The 19,199-nt window shown below is 36.2% G+C and overlaps 1 protein-coding gene across 1 annotated transcript; it reads right to left on the reverse strand.

Moving 5' to 3' along the window:
* Positions 1-4,821: 4,821 nt before the first annotated feature.
* Positions 4,822-18,896, reverse strand: LOC149217856 (G2/mitotic-specific cyclin-2-like). Its single transcript, XM_089390384.1, is given in 15 exon segments — positions 4,822-4,978; positions 5,268-5,446; positions 5,624-5,722; positions 5,817-5,876; positions 6,076-6,227; positions 6,342-6,377; positions 6,380-6,440; positions 6,534-6,650; positions 11,664-11,738; positions 11,944-12,015; positions 12,506-12,678; positions 14,016-14,103; positions 14,216-14,272; positions 14,365-14,430; positions 18,768-18,896. Coding segments are annotated over 15 exon segments (1,521 nt in total).
* Between the last annotated feature and the right edge of the window lie 303 nt (positions 18,897-19,199).

The raw sequence follows: 19,199 nt of genomic DNA on the forward strand, positions 1-19,199 counted from the left end.
CAAGGTGAGGAGAATAATATTGGATGGAGTATAGGATCATAATGTCCTAAATCTCCATCGGAACAAAACTCCATTTGTAATGTGGAAAGCACTAATAGAATTGTATGAGAATAGTAGTTACAAGAAGAAGCCGACGCTCAAGGATAACTTCGAAATATCAAGATGCCAAAGAATGACACTATTCGACAGTATCTCAGTAGATTTACACAATGTCATGATGAAATTGGTGGGGTTGGTGTTAATGTTACAGAAGATGCTTTGGTAAGCCTAGCCCTTTTATGCCTTCCGAAGATTTAGCATAGCTACCAAGATTCAGTGAACAAGATGGAGAAACTACCAAACTGGGAATGCTTATGGTCTGATTTGGTACAAGAGGAAATAAGGTGAAATACCAGATATGGGACTTCATCCAAGAGAAAGGTTGATGAAAATGTTGCATTGGTTAGAAAGGGAAATAAGGGGAAAGGGAAGAAATATCAAACCAAGCGAGAGTGCAGCCAAGGGGGAAGAAGAAATATATGTTGAAAATTGAATGCTTCAACTGTCATGAATTCAGGAACTATGCCACGAAGTGTCCACACAAAAAGGAAAACAAGAAGACCTTAGGAGGAACATCAGGTGAAGCCTTGGCTTCATAGTTTGACATTGACTTTACCCTTGTGGCATGCATGGAAAACAAAATGACGGGGAGTGTGTAGTAGTTAGACTCAAGTGCATCGTTCCACATGAAAGGGTGTAGAGAGTATTTTAGTGACCTGGAGGAGAAAAATGTACAACGTGACCATGATTGGTACAATCACCTTTCAGAGGGAGTTGGGCTCCCCTCTCATGCTCAAGGATGTAATGTTCATTCCAGGTCCAAAGAAGAATTTCATATATATTGCAGTTTTGGAAGACCGTGGGTATGATGTGATCCTCACCAAAGAAAAACCATTCCCGAGATACATTGCCACAAGACAGGTGAAGCATATCGGCGTTTGCATGAAGAAATTGTATAGGATAGATGTGGAAGACTGTGTTGGATTCACCACAAAGGAAGAGAAGGTGCATAGTCGCAATGTCGATGAAATTTCGTAGAGAAGACTTGGCCATTTGCATCATGGTTCCTTGAATATTATGTAGAAAATAACCATTGGCCTCCCCAAAGGAGAACTTGAGTAGCAGGATGTATGTAAAGGATGTACGTTGAGTAAGTACACAAAATCCATATTCCATGATTCGCATAACAAAGCACATGCAGGCATAAAAAAGATCCACTTAAATGTTTGTGGACCTTTCTTGATATCCTCCACTTCTAGACACACATATTTGGTCATTATTTATCGATGAACTCTCATGGAAGTGTTGGACCTTCTTCATATGGAAGAAATATGAAACATTCTCCAAATTCATAGAATTCAAGGAACTAGTTGAGAAAGAAATTGGCAAGAAGATGAAGGCTCTCACGAGTGATAATGGAGGTGAGTACATGTCGAATCAATTCAAAAATTTATGTGGAAAAGAAGGCATTCAATGAGACTTGACAACACCCCATAGCGTACCACATAATGGGGTGGCTAAGAGAATGAATTGTAGCATTATGGGAGTATCGAGGGTGATGTTGCACAACCAAGGTCTGTCTCTACATTTGTGGACTGAAGCATGCAATAGAGAAATCTATTTGCAGAATGAGAGTCCTCATCGTCTTGTTGGTATGATTACACTAGAGGAGGCTTTCTTGGGGAGAAAATTGGATGTCTCGCACTTTAGGATTTTTGAAGCCTCCTTTTACTGCCATGCATCAAAAGAATGAAGGAAGAAGCTTGAGCTGACAACAGAATTAGGGTTATTTAAGGGTTATACTAAAACTCCCCACAACTACCATGCATAATTTTTATCCCTCGAAATTATAGTTGTGCGAAGGGATGTAAATTTTAATGAGGAGAAAGTGATGTGGTGCTCTCTTGAGAGGGAGCTTCATATCCCACGCGAAGAGGAGCCTTTAGCTCTAAATGAGGAGCCTCAACATGTTGTGGTCCAACAAAAAATTGATGAGCACAGATTAGAGACATCCACTAAAGAAAAACCATCCAGAGAAGGTATGAAAAGAACCAAGGGAGTTGATATACTTATGGAGGATGTGAGGGAGAATGTGGGAGATCCTTCAAATTTTCCTAGGCAAAGAAGGTCACCTGAGAGGTGCACTAGCTACATGGTTTTAATGACTGAGCTTGCAGAGAGTGAGCCATCTTGATTCGAGGAAGAAATAGAGAAACTTGTATGGGTTCATGCAATGGTGGAGGAATATGAATACATTGTAAAGAATATTTTTGTGAAGTGGTCCCAAGACTAGTAGATAAATTAGTAGTGGGTTCAGGATGGATCTTCAAGGTGAAGCAGACAACAGACAGAAGCATAGAAAAGTATAAAGCCATATTTGTGGCCAAGGGGTACTCTCTAGTTGAGGGAATGGACTATGATGAGACATTTTCTCTAGTAGCGAGGTACTCATCCATTAGATCAATTCTTGTACTTGTTGCATAAATGGGGTGGAAGATCCACCAAATGGATGTAAAAATAACATTCGTCAATGGGGTTATTGAGGAGGAGGTGTACATCAAGAAATGAAAAGGTTTTGAGACATTTGATTGGGAGTCTCATGTGTGCATACTCGAGTGAGTGTTGTACAGTTTGAAACAAGCACCCCATGCTTGGTACACTAGGATTGATATCTATCTCACCGATTTGGGATTCACTAAAAGTGAAGCAGATGAAAACCTCTATCACATCTTTGTAGAAGGTAAATTTCTCATTATTTTCCTTTATGTTGATGATTTGATTTTAACTAGTGATGAGAATTTGATTAGATCTTGCAAGGAGGACCTTGCAGGGGAATTTGAAATGAAGAACATTTGTCCCATGCACTACTTCCTCAAGTTGGAAGTATGGCAACGTGATGGGGAACTGTTTGTGTCTCAAGGAAAGTATGCAAATGAGATACTATAAATATTCCACATGGAGAGACATAAACCTCTAGTTACCAACTAGAGGAAGGAGGATGTCACTTTAGGTGAAGAAGTAGATACTACTATTTATCAATAGTTAGTGGGTTCACTAATTTATCTTGTGAACTCAGGAATAAATATGTGCTATGCAGTCAACAATCTGATCCAAGATATGGTTAGGCCAACCCAATTGTTTTGAAAGATAACTAAGCATGTATTATGGTACCTTAGAGGCTCTACCTAGTTTGAATTATAGTACATATAGACATAGCGAGCGAAGTTGTGTGGATTCATAGACGCAGATTGGGAGGGCAGTCCATGAGACTGAAAGAGTAAATCAAGTGGAATTTTCACTGTTGGGTCCACAGTTGTTTCCTGGTACATTCATAAGAAAATATGTGTGGCTCTTGTCTCAGTAGAAGCATAATACATGGATGCAAGTCAAGCAACATCTAAGGTGATCTAGATGAGAAAGATACTTGTTGGAATATTTGGTTAGATGATGGATCCAACTATTATCTAATGTGATAATCATTGTTGCATTAATATCTCTAAGAATCTTATATTTCACGATCAATCGAAGCATATAGATATATGGTATGACCATTTACATGATTGTGTGAAGAGGTCGATAATGTTGCTACACTAAATTCTGACAAAGGAAGAAGATGCTCACATTTTGACAAAGGCATTGTCAAGAGGGATGTTTGAGTTTCACAACTGCAAGACAAGGGTCACTACTACATGTAGGGGGGTTTTAAGACAATATTTACAACAATATTTGAGTCAATTGTATTAACTTAAGACAAAAAGAAACTCAAATATTGTCTTAAATATTGTCTCTAAGCGGGTCTCTCAAAATATAATGTCTCAAAAATTTGTCTCTAAAAGACAATATAGAACACATATTATTATTGTCTCTATAAAGACAATTTGATTTGTCTCTCTAGAGACAATTTCATTTGTCTCTATAGAGACAACTTCATTTGTGTCTCTTTAGAGACAATTACATTTTTGTCTTTTTAGAGACAATTCCATAATTCAAACTATTGTCTCTCTAGAGACAATATAAAAAATTATTTGAAAAGAAAAAATAAATGTCCATAATTCAAACTATTGTCTCTCTAGAGACAATATAAAAAATTATTTAAAAAAAATAAATGTCCATAATTCAAACTATTGTCTCTCTAGAGACAATATAAAAAATTATTTAAAAAATAAATAAATAAAATCATTTTGAATGTCTGTTGGTCATGCCTTCCATTATGTCTATCGATCCGAATAATTTTCTTAGCCTAAATAGAAGATTCTTCAACCACGCTTCCGTATTCTGCTCTATAACCATGAGGCCTCTTGTTTTGGCCCCATTGTAGGAGAAGATCTCCTCGTCCTGCAACGCAATGCATTGAGGGCTGGTTTTCTTGGCTAGTCTTTCTATCTTCACTTTTCTCACGAAATGGTTCCGGAATGGAGTTTACGTATTCGAGAGCTTTCTGGTGGTTCCCGTTGCTGCTTGTTGATGACCCTCCTTTCGTCCTTACTGTCTTTCCTTCCAAAAGGGTACTGGGATGGATCCCATTTAAAATCCTTCCATTCTCGAGGTTTTCTTCCTTCTTGCATAGTTTCACGTGTGTCTTTTTTCCATTACTAATCGGTATAGAATCCGCGCTAGCCCCTTGATATCTGCACGGAGGAATCATGAGCGTAACATAAATTTTTGGCCACAGATTTAGTTTACAGGTTGAAAAGGACAAAAATATATGCAATAGAGCTTCATTTTAGAACACATAGTCCACCTTCAATTAGACTCCAAAAGTAAATCTGGTGCACATATTCATCAGTTGTTGGAATTGCAATTGTCTTCAGCAGATAACTTGGCAGGGCTTAAAAAAGCAACATAGCCAAAAAATGGATCTGAATACTTCTTATGAACAGCTCTCAGCTTATTTCCTCCTGCATTTAGGTGAAAATCAACCATGAAATACACACATTCCCTGGAACAATGCACATAAATGTTATTACCTCAATGTACAGAGTTAACAAAATATGTGTACGCCTCTAGACGCTTAGTATGCGCGTTAGTATTAGATAAAGATTCAATTGAGATAGGGTGTTAGTAGCTGAGTTCCAACATATAGTTGATCAAGACACAATGTTCTGGCCGTAGTTGATCAACAATGCCTGCCTGTAATTGATGAAGAAATCTAAAATGTCCAGGAGTAGGATTTCTTTGGAAGGGTAAAATCACTAAAAGCATGATGCTTTAATAATTTTAAGGCTTACTTTAGGTCTGCTTTAGAGTAGCCTGTATGAAGAGTAAGTGTTTTGATCCAACATGGATCCTTCCTCAAAGTGCATCGAGCAGTGTAGACAGCAGCAGCAGCAAGCATTGATGGACTATACTTGCTCATTATGTACTGAAGCAAACACAGTTCAACCAAGAAGAATGCCAGATTTTCCATCTGAATAATAGATAGTACGAATTGTCAGTACAGTAGGGTGTTATTAGGAATACAATGAAGAAAAGTAATTTAAAACATGAATGCTAGATTTTATGAGGCATTTTTGAAAGTAGATTTGATCAATGCCACACAGGCTGCTTTCAACAATATAAAAAGTGGTGTCATTCAAAACTTTACCACTTTGTTGGAATCAGCTGCCTTTAGAAACCTGAGGAGGAATACATATGGAGTGGGAACTGTAAGCTTGAAGTTCAGTTGCTTTAATATCGTAGACTCCTGCGAAGAGTTATTATCAATTGATCAGTCAATCTGAATGTTTGGAGACTATGTTGCAATCAATGACAAAGAATTATCAGTTAGAGCTAATTACCATGGCCACTATCTGTTCTGACGTGCATTCATTTGGGAAGATGCAGATGAAGTCATTGACCTGTAGCCAAGTATAAACCAGCTCTTATCAATATTGTGTTACCTATTATAATATAATTTTTGTGCTGATTCCAGCATAAAGCGTAATCTTCTGTAGGAGTAGATATTGCTGGTGTATGTACTTTTATACAGCCAACAAAGTGTTCTTTTAATTAGATATATACACATCCTTTCTTACAGATGTCAGCAAGTCATCCTACCTGTGGAGGACAGACTTCTTCATATTTGCTAGCTATAAACATTGCAGTGATAGCAAGTAATGGCAAATTCTTCCTTGCAATACTCTGAATAGAAAGGTATCTGTCAATGATGTTCACAGTGAGATACAACGTCTCTGGCATTAATTCCAATTCTAGATGCACCTGAAAATTTTAAGATTTTTATGTCAGGCCTAAGAGATAGACCATATAAATCTCTTTTAGATCTATGTTTGACAGCAAATGGAAGTTGGAACTAGCATAGGAACAAAGTTGTATCTCCACCAACCAATCAATCACGACTGCCTCATCTTTGCATTGATTTTAACCTGGATTCTCATATAATCTGGAGGTATGCAACTCACGTCCTGGGCATACATGAATGCCAAATTTTAGTTAAGGAAAATAAAACTTTACCTTCACCCTAACAAGAAACTGCAATCATTGACAGAGAAACATACCTCAATTGTCCTGTAGAATTTGTATGTATCTTCAACGTATTCAACAACTGCCAATTGGTTTTCAATGCTTCCATCATCAATGCTAGGAAGCACCTGATGGGAATCCCTGAATGCATCCTGAAATACATTCATCAAGATTATTAATCATTTTCAACTTACTTACATCATAAATAAACACAACACTAACTTGAGGCTATCAAGATAACTAATCATTTTCATCCAACTTACAACATGACTAAACACAAAGCTATCTTAAGGTTATAAAACTTGCTAGTAATTTGGAGTGGAAGGGGTTGGGCCGCAGCTGCTACAAGTTCTGCCTCGTACCTGACAACATAAAAGATTGTAAGCCAAAGTTTCAATATTTTAGAAATGGAACAAATTATTTCAATAAAAGTTAACAAAAAATAATAAGAAAATAACATTCTACTTACTGCACTAGTTGACAGGACAACTCAAATATTATGGCAGTGGTTTCGGAAGTGATATTAGAAGATTCTACAAAAAAATTGAAATAAAGGCAAACTTTTGAAGATAATTATCACCATGTCTTCTTCAATTACCGCTCATCCATATCAGGTCCATAATGTCTTTCAATTTCACCAATTGATCTGAAATCAATTCCCTTCCCTTCATTTGCATTAAAAACATCCTTTCAAGGCAATAAGCCCAAACTTCTCAGAAGTTTTATGCATCCGTTGTACCCTTGTCCATACTGAGATGCATCTTGCACTACAGAAGCATCTGACAATGATCGACATCTTAATAACCACTACTGTGTCTTGAACTTTGTAGTGAAATTCTTCCCGCTCAATGAGGATATTGAATTCAGGTACTAAAAATTCATTTAGATCCAATTGCCTAAAGGCTTTCCTATTTGATTTTATATTGCTTCTATGTGCTGAAATTATGTCCAATAAACTTTTAATTGAACTCCATGAAATTACTAAGGGTACTTATTTATGCCATTTTTTCATGGTTGTTAACTCTCTGTAGATGCCTTTTACAACATCCTTGAAGCCCTTTTCCAACACTGATACAGCCTACTACAACCTACCCAACCTCTGTTTCTCACTGTTATTGCCTATTACAAATCACCCAGCCTCTGTTTCTCATTGGTTAAGGTCTGTTACAAACTGCTCAACCTTTCTTTCTCCCTACCTGAGACTGTTCTAGGTTATCTGTCTAACTTCTATTTATTGCTAATCAAGGTCGATGACAAACTTCTCAAGCTTGTCATTGAAGAGCCTGAATGCATAGTACATACCCACGTTGCTTGAGTGTTTGCAATTAACACCAGGGGCCTGTGGTCCTGTACAACCCTACTCACGCTTGTTGAGAGTTTCCTATTGTTGCCCAAGGCCTGTACAGTCCTTCTGACACCTCTAAAAGAGTTCCCAGACATTTTTTTCCTTATCTGTGAAATGTATGCAATTATTTTTCTTGTATATGACTTGTTACAGCCCTACCCACAACTTTGTATCACTGCCACAACTTCGTATCACTGCAATGAACAACTACCTCAAGAAGCCTGCATGTTGTTAATGTGATGTACACAAGCCCGAGGAAGTGTGTTTATTGTAGTACCTAAGCCCTGGTGCCGTGATTGGTGTTGTTGTGGCAATTCTACAGCTCTTACTACACTTCTATAGTGATTTGTGGCTGAATAAATACTAATTTTTCCTAGAAAAATAGTAATAGTAATTTTATGTTGACCCATCAAATATTAAATCACAGCATTAACTGACAAATAAAAATTCAAAACTAACTACAAACCAACTTCGGGATGTGATGTCTTCATCTTAGTGTTTGCTTGACTCTTCATTGTTGTACACATGCCAACCAATCCTTTGGTCATGCTACCCTTTCTCCAATATGTTGTAAATGCATAAAACAATCATACAAAAGTAAAAGCACCAACAATGAAACAGGGAATACCTAAAGACGAGACAGATTACCATTTTAAAAAATCATTATATCTGTCCAAATCAAAGTGACTCTTCATATTGCCAAGTGACACTTCATATTCCACTAACCTAAGCCTAATCAAAAGCAACTTAAACTAATCTAACTCATTACATAACAACAAAGCTAAGTCACATGGTTTGGGTTCAAGTATGGGTTTGGCAATGATTAGGTTCAGTTCGAATTCGAATTTTTTGATGAGGTTCGCAATTAGATTCATATCTATATATATATATATATATATATATATATATATATATATATATATATATATATATATATATATATATATATTAAGTTTAAAATGAAATATAGGATAAAATACTAAGATATCAACATCAATAAACATACAAAATGCTCTCACGAACATGGAAATTGCAAGGATAGATTACAAGCTTGAGTTGTGACATGACGTTATGAGTTTTAATCTATGGACTTGGTCAATGATCATGAGGTTCGATGAGGTTCGCCAAACCTAAAAAAAAATTAAAGTTTTCCAAACCTCAAAAAAAATTAAGGTTCGCCAAAATTCAAACCCCAAGGTTGAAGTTCAACGAATCTTGTGACATAGCAGCAAAGTACCATTGTGGTACCACGTACTTTATAAATGTGCGTGACTAAAGTACACCCTAAAGGCTATATGACCATCATGCAAACTTTATCATCTGTACTGAAAAAAATTAGTCTAACCTTTCTTGGTCCACAAAATTCTTTCACCTTAAGGTTAATATAATTATAATTTCACACAACCCTAGTTGACTTATGCATGCCATTATGTAAAAAATGCAACAAGTTTGATTTATCCTAAAGGTGTTAACCAAAATCCTACTAATAAACGTGAATAGACAGCTTTGTAAAAGTTAAAATGGCACTATAGGTAAGGCCATGCTCTTGTGCACAAGAAGTTGAAAGTCAGAAAATGTATGCTTCAAGTAGCACACTTCATTAGAAAATGCCCAAAGAAATGAGTGGTAGCATGACTTTTGTTGAGTAGATCATCACAAGGAACTTTATATCCAATATACCAGCCAGAAAAATATTGATATGCAAATCAATAGATGGTTGGTTCAGTTCTATTTATGATCATTGTGAATCGTGATTGCTAAGGTTGGTCATCTAAGCGTTCTAATTAGTATCATCAAGATGACCTACGAGACTTTGAATTTGCTTTGAGGATGGGGAGAAATGTTCCAAGGGCCTTTCTAATATATACCCTTTAATTTTGTGGTATAATTGTCAAATCATCATCGGATTATTCATTTGATGGGTGCAATCATGTAATGACCAGTAAAGTTTTCAAATTAGCATAAATTGTTGAAAGAGGGAGAAATATGATGGCTTCTTTGTGCGTAGTGCCTATCCTTTTACGTCCTTCTCTGGCTCGGATTTACTCTTGCCAATCTATCTGTGTATCCATCTCTATCTACTTATCCATCCATCCATCCATTCAACTGTATGCATGTCTGGATATACATATGTATGCCTACAGATCTATGTTTTATAGTGTGTGCTCTTCTAAAATTTGGGATATGCGTGCTCATTGCATTTATAGGGTGCGCCTTGGGAAGTATGTATCCATTTTGACTTTTTCTCCATCTCATTTGCAAGGAGAAAAGATATATTGAACTAGTTAACATTAAATAACAAGGACTTGAAAATTACTGTACAATAAATAAACCATGCTCATCCTGATTCAGGGACCAAATAAATTCCCCGATCCATTAAATTAGAGAAACATACACCACAGAAAATTCAGGAAAACAAAAATATTCGATAATACAAAAAATTACAAGCTACACAGGCAACATCCTCAAAACTGCCAGCGCTCTAGTTGCACCTCTACTTCAGTTGGGTCTTTCTGAGCTTTCTTCCTACAATAAAATATTGGGCAGTCATGACTGCAATAAGGATAGGACATCAATGTAAGTATAAAAGAGATAGTAATTGTAAAAAAAAAAAAAAAAAAAACATCCTATTAATTAAAAACAAATACATGATCACACAAATGTTACAAAATACATCCATAATGTAAATAAACTTAAATCATGTTATGAAAATGTAATACTTGAAATATAGCATTCAAAAACCTTGTGCAAAGAACATCTTGGTGCAGAGAGCCTTGGCACCACTGACATTGTGTCCATAGTTTACCAAAGAGCATTTCTAATTTCCTCACTAACATTGATCAAATATTAGTGTCATATGACAGAAAATCTAGGTGAGAACAATAGACGCAAGGCCTACTTTAAATTCTCCAAATAAAGAGTAATGGTATTAGAATACCATCTTACCATTTGCAACCGTTTTTTGATACAATTATGCTTCTCTTCCTTTGCAATGTGAACAAAGTGTCTGATATTCTTTGCTACAATGGCAACATGAAATCAGGTAACATCATGAATTTCAGTATGAAGCAACCTAACCAGACATCCTTATTATAAGAAAGCTAGACAGTTTCTTACAAGGAGAGCAGGCATGGAATCATGCAACCTCATAGATTTTTCCACATCAAAAAGATGAACCCTGGTAGCTTTCTAAAGCGCCAAATTGAAATAATAGTTACTCTCAATTGTGCACTACTATAAGAAAGGAAACCACATGTAGGACACCCTCTACTTGTATTAACTAAATACCTGATAGGTGTTTTACAACCAAAACAATTGAGTTGTTTCTTGGCAAATTTCATAATTCCACTATTTGAAGGAGTTGATATGGAAACTGCTCGTGTGTGACTACCATGAAGAAGCTCCTTGCTTTCATTCTTCAAAATGGTCTCAAATATTCTCAACGGTGGCTACATAGCAAAAACAGGAACTAATCAAAAAAACTTAGCTGGAAAGAATTACTATCTATCAAGATATATTTGAAACATTGGTGAAATTTCCAAAAAGAGCATAAACTACAAGTGATGATGCTTTGGTCTTTCACCTTTCTCAGTTGATTCTCCAGATAATATTGTGGATCAATAGGGATGTTATTCTCTAGTACATAAATTGGATTCTCAGATTTCTCATATGCTTGAGCCCAAGTAAACACATTAGTCATTATATCTATAATCCCTCTGTAAATTATGCCTCCAAATAAAACATAGCAAAATAATTAAAATAACCATTTTTTAGTGCAATATCGAGACTTATGCTGAGCACAGAAGGGGTTAATTATTACCTTGGCACCTTTTGCAGCCTTTATGATGACATATGGAACACGATCACCCATAGTTGGAGTAGTTGCAACATCCCTCTGTAAACCAGGAGCAACTTGGCTTTAAAACACGAAATCAATTTAAAAAATCCGACAATTGACTCATTGTCAATAAAAAGAAAAATATTAGAAGAGTCTTTAGATGCACTACAGTAACAAAAATAGAGAGATAGGATTGAAATGGAACTAGAAGGAATCACACCATTCATTATACTTGTTCTGAGAAGTTATTTCCAGTATTTACCTTCTGCATGCGCTCAGCTAGTTCCATGTGTGCTACCTTGAGTGCATAGTCATCTCTAGTCTTTATCAGACCCTGACTCAACAAAGAGATTGTTAGCACAGGCAAACAACAATGCCCTTAAGAATATGCTAATAGCCTTGATAAAGGATATGACCTGCAAATATCTGTTTCTTCCGTAGCTAAACAGTAATCAATTTTTCTCAGGATGAGATTAAAAATGCAGATATATTATATATTGTCATGTTTTGATTCTCTTCAATTGTATAAGAGCCTCCCTTGACACTTCTTCCTCCCATTGCTAGCAGTAAATATTGACTGAATCCCTTCCAAGTACAGAATGTAGGGAGAAGAAACATGACAGACTTAAAAAGGAAACTTCCATGGCCTGCCCCAACTAGGTATATAGTATATACTTCTAACACTTGAAACTAGGAATATGTAAGAAGTGACTTGCTCGCAATGTAAATCTCCTCTTCCCCCTATCATATTTTCTCCATTTCAAAAATAACAAATGGTGAAACAAATTTGGTCATAAACATGCAGAAGGATTCATTGTTCTCACATTAGTTATCACCAAAAGTGACAAATCCATTATGTTCATTAACAGGTCAGAAATAGTGTTCTTGACATATTGCACTACACCAGGTATGTCACGATCAATGAGTATTTCGTGAAGGTACTCTGTAACCAAGTTCTTCACCAACAGGCAATTGTCCCTTTGCACTGTTTCGATGCCTGTTGATATGGAATATTTAAAAGATCAGGAATATTTAATAATTAAGAAGGCATCAAATAAATTATTTTTCTAAGAGCATTTTGAGCCTTCACAAACACTAAGGCCTCTCTTTGAGACAAAAAGATCAGGTTTGTCACCTTTAGTATCCATTTTGTCATAAGCATCTGGCTTTATCCACAACAACCCAGCATATCTTTTCTTGTTGATCAACAAGTATGGGTAGTATATTTTTTCAAATTTTAGTTTAATAGGCTGCATAAAAGCATATGTTAAATAACGCACTGATTAGATGCCAAAGATGCACCAAACAGATGCAGATAAGCCACATAAAAGCATAACTGATCATCTTGTCCTATGCATATTTACAAAAATCTCATGGAAGTGGAATGTCAAAAGAAGATTAGTTTTAAAAAGAAAGGTGATATTAAAACATTCATCCCTACAAAAACATCATTAAGAACTCTAGAGGCTTCACAGATATTTAAAATTCTTGACACTGTACCTTTGTAAATGTACCACTAATATAATCTGAGGCTTCACTCCCTAGCGTCATGGCCTCTTCTATATTTTGTACACCAAACTGTATCATAACTAAATCTGTATCTCCATATACAACCTAGGTTCAAATATAAAATATAATATCAAGCTTTACAGTAGAAATCTTGGTTAGGATTAGATCACCCATTATGATTTCAAGAACTTGGACTATCACCAATACAACAAGTGTACTTCCTGTCATTACTGATCTAGCTCAAAGGTTACAAATACCTTTAGTTGCTAAATAATAGCCTACCTCAGCATTGCATTGGTAACCACCAACTATTGTGAACCTTTCTTCAACTAGCCTCTTTGTATGCTCTATCATTTGACGGCCTGACAAGGGGAAAAAATGAGATGATTAATGATATGAAATTTTAAAACAATACGTAAAATCGATATTGCCTGATGGAATAGACAATGTGTCAAAAGATGAAATTGGACTTGTAATCAAAATATAATAAGAGGGCCTAAGCATATCATCTTAGTTGTACAAGTACACATGACTAATTAATGCAATTCAAGAACTCGATCTTATTTGTACAAGATTGTCAATTACAGTTCATACCCAAAACATTATGCCAGGAGGAAGAAAAGAATTACATGGATATAATTGATGCCCAAAAATAATCAATGTGAATGGCTGATACATGCATATATAGAATAAGAGAGGACTACAATCATATTTATCTTGTAAGTAAAAGAAGCACCAATAACATTACAACTAGGAAAAACAAGGGGAGAATCAAGGTGTCCATGGATTTAATGTTTTTTTTCCATGGAAGAACTGTGAAATTACCATAGCTCGTCACACTTGAAGAAATCTCCAAACAGGGCAATTTGCCAACAGTGGCACCAGTAAACCCATAAACTGAATTCGCACTGATCTGCAAGTGCACACAGTCAAAACTATTTTATGCGTTTCACCAGCATACCTAGTTTTACTTTTATTCCATGTCCAAGCCATAATTAATACAGACTTGACAAAGATGTAATTACCTTCAAAGCTAATTGTCGGCCATCCAAGACATCCTTTTCAAAAGGATCTTTATCCTCCTAAACAAGATTATAGGAAGTTAAAAACTGAGATGCTAAGTGGAAAAAATACAAGCATGTAACATGAACATAGGAAGAACTTAGTTCACCACCTTTAGGTCTGCCTTGGCTCTTTTCCTGGCAGCCAGTAACTCTTCTAGGATCTCTTTTAATATTCCCTAGGTAACAAGAAAAAGAGTATTCAATTTAGCATCATCGAAAATGGTCAGCATATGATGGTTAAAAAGTAAATAATGAAATAAGTATCAGCGATCGTTGTAAAAAGTCATCTATGAAAAATAAGCCCATCCTGATCCAGCTTCAAATAAATGCCAAAGCCTGCATAGATTTATGAGTTATAACAAATCACAAGCAAGGAGAAAGTGTATACCTTCTGTAAAGTTGGCTTCACAAAAGTCTCACCCGATGGTGTTTTATTTACACACTCTAGCTAGAGATTAAATTTTGCAATGTCCTCTGACCTCAACAACGTTGAGAAGGATCAAAAGCCATTTTGTAACTGTTTTAGTTGATAGTGCGAATATCTCAATCTTCCAATAATACAGCTTATATGGGGATGCCTAAGGGGCAGGGCTACTTAACAGATGCCAGGCTTATTGGTCTCTGTATGCATTTCTCTTTCAGACCCAGTATAGATGTACAATTTTACTGACAGCTAAGACAATGAGAACGCTCAAGTGGCCTAATTATCATCATTCACAACTATCATGAAGGAGTAGGATGATAGGTTTTTATTTCATATATCAGATAAAAATTTAACCATCAAATTGGGAAGATCTTGCGGAAGGAGTATGATAAGGGGTTTTTGTGAAAGCTGGGTAAACATTCAATTTGCATCATGAAATAGCACATATCGAATTCACATGGTAAAGCATAATCCCAATATAGTAGCGTTTTCAAAATTGCATATCAAATTTATCATAATCAAACAAATAATAAAATTCATATAGATTCAATATCTCTACCATTCAAGTTTTTTCAAAGCAATTCATATAGATTCAATATCTGTACAAAAATCATGTGCCTCAAATTGATCTGTCCTGTATTTAATTTCATAATTGGAAAGATCGTAGGCAATGAGATAGGTATTATGACTCACTGCTAAAAAAATCATATACCCTGAATAATATAAACTCTGATAATGAAAAATCATGCCCCTCACAGTATGTTGTACTACTAAGAAATTATTGTTCTAAGAAATCTAGTGCCTGAAGCAGTGCTCTTTTTTCTACCATATTCGGAAAGCATCATAGGCAGCAAATACAGTATGCCGTGTTACTGGAAAATCAGATGTCTCAAATAACATGTTGTGTATTGTTGAGAAATCAGGTGTCCAATACAGTGCTCTTTGCTGAAACATTGTCCATTTCTATAAATTTTGTTTATTGATCTATAGCAAATTCAAATCTATTATACTGAAATTTCTTTTTACTAAAGTTTGCTTTACTATATTTGATTGAGAATTATAAGTAGCACTCTGTTTGGCAGTAAATATAATTCCAAAAATGGCAACATCTTATTTTGCAGAGCCAACAACATATACTCCATAATATTCATCAATAAATTTATAATTGGAAAGCAAAGAGATTTCTTACTGCTTCTTCCTCAGAAGCAGTATTGTTGCTATACATGGGAGGCCCAAAACTCCACGAGCAACACATGTCAGATCTCTCTGAATTCATCACAACTGAAAATTTCCTACAACTAGTCCAAGTTTTGTTGCCGTGGAAATCACAAGATTGACCCCACTCTGGCTATTAAAGATATTCTCATTATGGCACTATTTAAAATACCCTAACCAAGTTCATTCATTTTTAATTGTCAAACAATACATAATTCCAATGGGTCGTTTGGAAACACTATATCTTTTCACTTACAATACAGTTCAGGCAAGAGGATGGTAGGTATTTCAGAACATTTGGCCAGTAGTTTTTATAATTTCAACTTAGTTAACACTCTCTGAATCGTTTTGCAAAACATGGCATTTGGTACTGCAGGACAGTGGCTCTCATAAAACTCTTGACTATGTCTCATCCACGAAATCCATTGATGGAACCTATGATGCTGCTGGGAAACTTATCTGTACGAATTCTATCTTTGAGAACTCATGTCTGGAATGTCTGGCATAGGTGGTTTGAAGACTAATTATATTTTTTTATTTTTTTGATAGGTTTGTTACAGTTATTTTCAGTTATGGAGGTCTTTCATGGGGCAATAGGTAGGTTTTAATGTCTTTAAGAACTCATGTCTGGAATGTCTGGCATAGGTGGTTTGAAGACTAATTATATTTTTTTTAATTTTTTTTACAGGTTTGTTACAGTTATTTTCAGTTATGCAGGTCTTTCATGGGGAAATAGGTAGGTTTTAATGTCTTTAACAGCTATTTCCTTTCTCTGATGAATTTAATGAACAGACCAGAAAACACTATCACATGGGAAATCATTAGTCCTTGTTGCATCCAAGAGAATAGGTGGCCCATTATTGGTAACAATAATTCACAATTCATATGACTTAGAGAAAAGCTAGGAAACCCTTTTATGAAAATAGGGTTGGAATATGAGGCTTTGCTTGCCTTTGATACTAATTTTGATGATATCTAAAATCGAAACTTTTTCCTTTTTGGGCAATGCTTTGAGAAACATGTGTGGATTGATTAGTTATGCTATGTGGATGGGTGGATGATAGTGAGGATGGAACCCTGGTGGATAGCTTCTCACTCTATAAACGCCCCACCTTGTCGGTATGTTTGGATATGTTTTCAAAGTGATACAATACACATATACAGAATAGGCCCCCGATTTTTTTTATTGTTGTATGAGAAGTGATAATGTCCATGTCTTTGCAATCGTTGTTGTAGTTTTTGTGAATAAAATCATGCATAGAAGCTTTAACTTCAATAAAATAAAATCACGCACAACAACTTTAACTTCAAAGTCAATCTATGCAGTTCTCAACCACCCGCTGAAGGCATTGACTCTGTTCTAGTTCCCCTAGTATTAATATTAATGATGTGTTCCCTTTGCTATAATGATTTCAATACTCCATTAAACAAGCCCAACCTTACCGACAGTAATGATGTGTTCCTTGTTCAAGTATGGATGAATCTGTTCTTGAAAAAGTAGTCACAGCTGAGGAGACTGTTCAAAATAATCCCAATTCCTACAGCTATACCAATGAATATAGCTATGCAAGGAAAATAATACTAATGGCAACATCTTTGCAAGGGAAATAAATCAAATTGAAAGGAAAATACCTGTGGAAAATAAACCCTTTATTGTCTTCCTTGAAACTTCTAGCTCAGTTTCGAGTTCCTTTCTAAAATAATAGTGAAAGCCCCAGCATATAAAAGCTAAAACAATTTAGCACCAAAATGATTTTCGGCCTCTAGACCAAAAAATTTTGGTGGTTTCAACTGTCTTGTTTCCATTTTAAGATGGCCTAGCCCGTTGTTTCCTGCTATTTCCTGCCCATGTCTCCCACTTTTCATAAGAATGAGGGTCTTAATATCTATCTCCCACCACCCACGAATAAATGAGTATGTACTCTGCTGCCGTTGGGCCTCATGCCCTTAATGCCCATCACAGAAACCCTAGTCTCGTGGCTCTCAAACATTGGTGTTTGTCTCTCCATTTTCTTGACAAACCCTCCATTGCAATGGGGCAAATGAGGAGGAAGGTTTGGTTGATGATGAGGAGGAAGGTTTGGTTGTAGAAGCAAAGGTGTTGGTTCATTGCAGTGTGGAGGAAGGTTTGGTTGATGAATATACTTTTGAATACAAATTGGCAAAACCAAAGTAATTAAGGTATCAAACCAATGAGTCATGATCCTTATATGAAAAAAAAAGAATGGCTCCAATCTCAAACCAAGTCCACGAGCTAAGCATCAAATCTACGTAACATACCAAATCCTGGTCAACCCCACATGTAGCCCAGAGCTCTAGTTTATAGCCAAACCACAAAGGGAAGAGCCCACAAGGGGTGCAAGTGTATGTGTGAACTGAAAAGAAACCTTGATTATCGTCCTCCAGCTCTGAAGAAACCAGAAAATCCGAAATACCACTTTCTTCCAAGGAACTCTTCAAACCACCGTTCCAAGGCTGGCCGACAGAGGAATTCTCCAAAGCTTGAGATTTCGATAGACACAAAACCGCTTGCAAAAATAAAAGTAGCTTTCAAACTGCAGAGCCGCCCAAACCCTAAGCTGCGAATAAGCCATAATCTTGAAAACTAGAAATCCACCGAGATCTTGAAAATCGGAAATCCACCAAGATCATGGGGAGGCCACCTCTTATAGAAGAAAGATTGTGGTCTTAACCAGATGTCTGGCGAGGCCAGGGGCTCGTTTGCCTCGTAACTGCTTTAGAGGCTAGAAAAGAAATCCAAACACCTTGACTGTAGGTTTTCCAAAAGCAGCGGGTTTCCAGGTTCAGCAGGAGGAAAGGCTGGTCGACTCCCACTTTGATTTTTCCTCGTGGCTTTTCTTATGGTTCGAAAACCAGGCTTGAAGCGGTTTCTTTGTTGATCGCAAGGCTCTCGGATGTAAGTGGTTTTGGCTCGTCGAGAGCGATGCCACTCAGCTCTCCCCACGTGGCGGTGGTCAGAATCTTCAAACCACCCTTCCCCATGCCTTATTCTCCTTGCATCTTGGTGCTCCGATATCCCTCAGCACCATCCATTTCGGCGGAAGCTTTCGACGGTCAGATCTCGTCGAGCTAGTTTGGCGGGCCGAGAGTGTGTTCACTATTTGAAAATATATTTAAATTAAATTTTAAAATTATAAGTAAAGGTTTATATATATATATAATGAGTGTTATTTTATATTATATAAAACATGTATTAAGTATAGTATAAAAATGACTCACCAAGTTTTAAGGAATGAGAAGGAATTTATATAATGTGGATTTAGTCATTTAATAAATTAGATAATA

Source organism: Pinus tabuliformis, chromosome 1_1 (assembly GCF_031772625.1).
Source record: "Pinus tabuliformis cultivar Carrire ecotype Pingquan chromosome 1_1, CPIR1, whole genome shotgun sequence".
NCBI lineage: Eukaryota > Viridiplantae > Streptophyta > Pinopsida > Pinales > Pinaceae > Pinus > Pinus tabuliformis.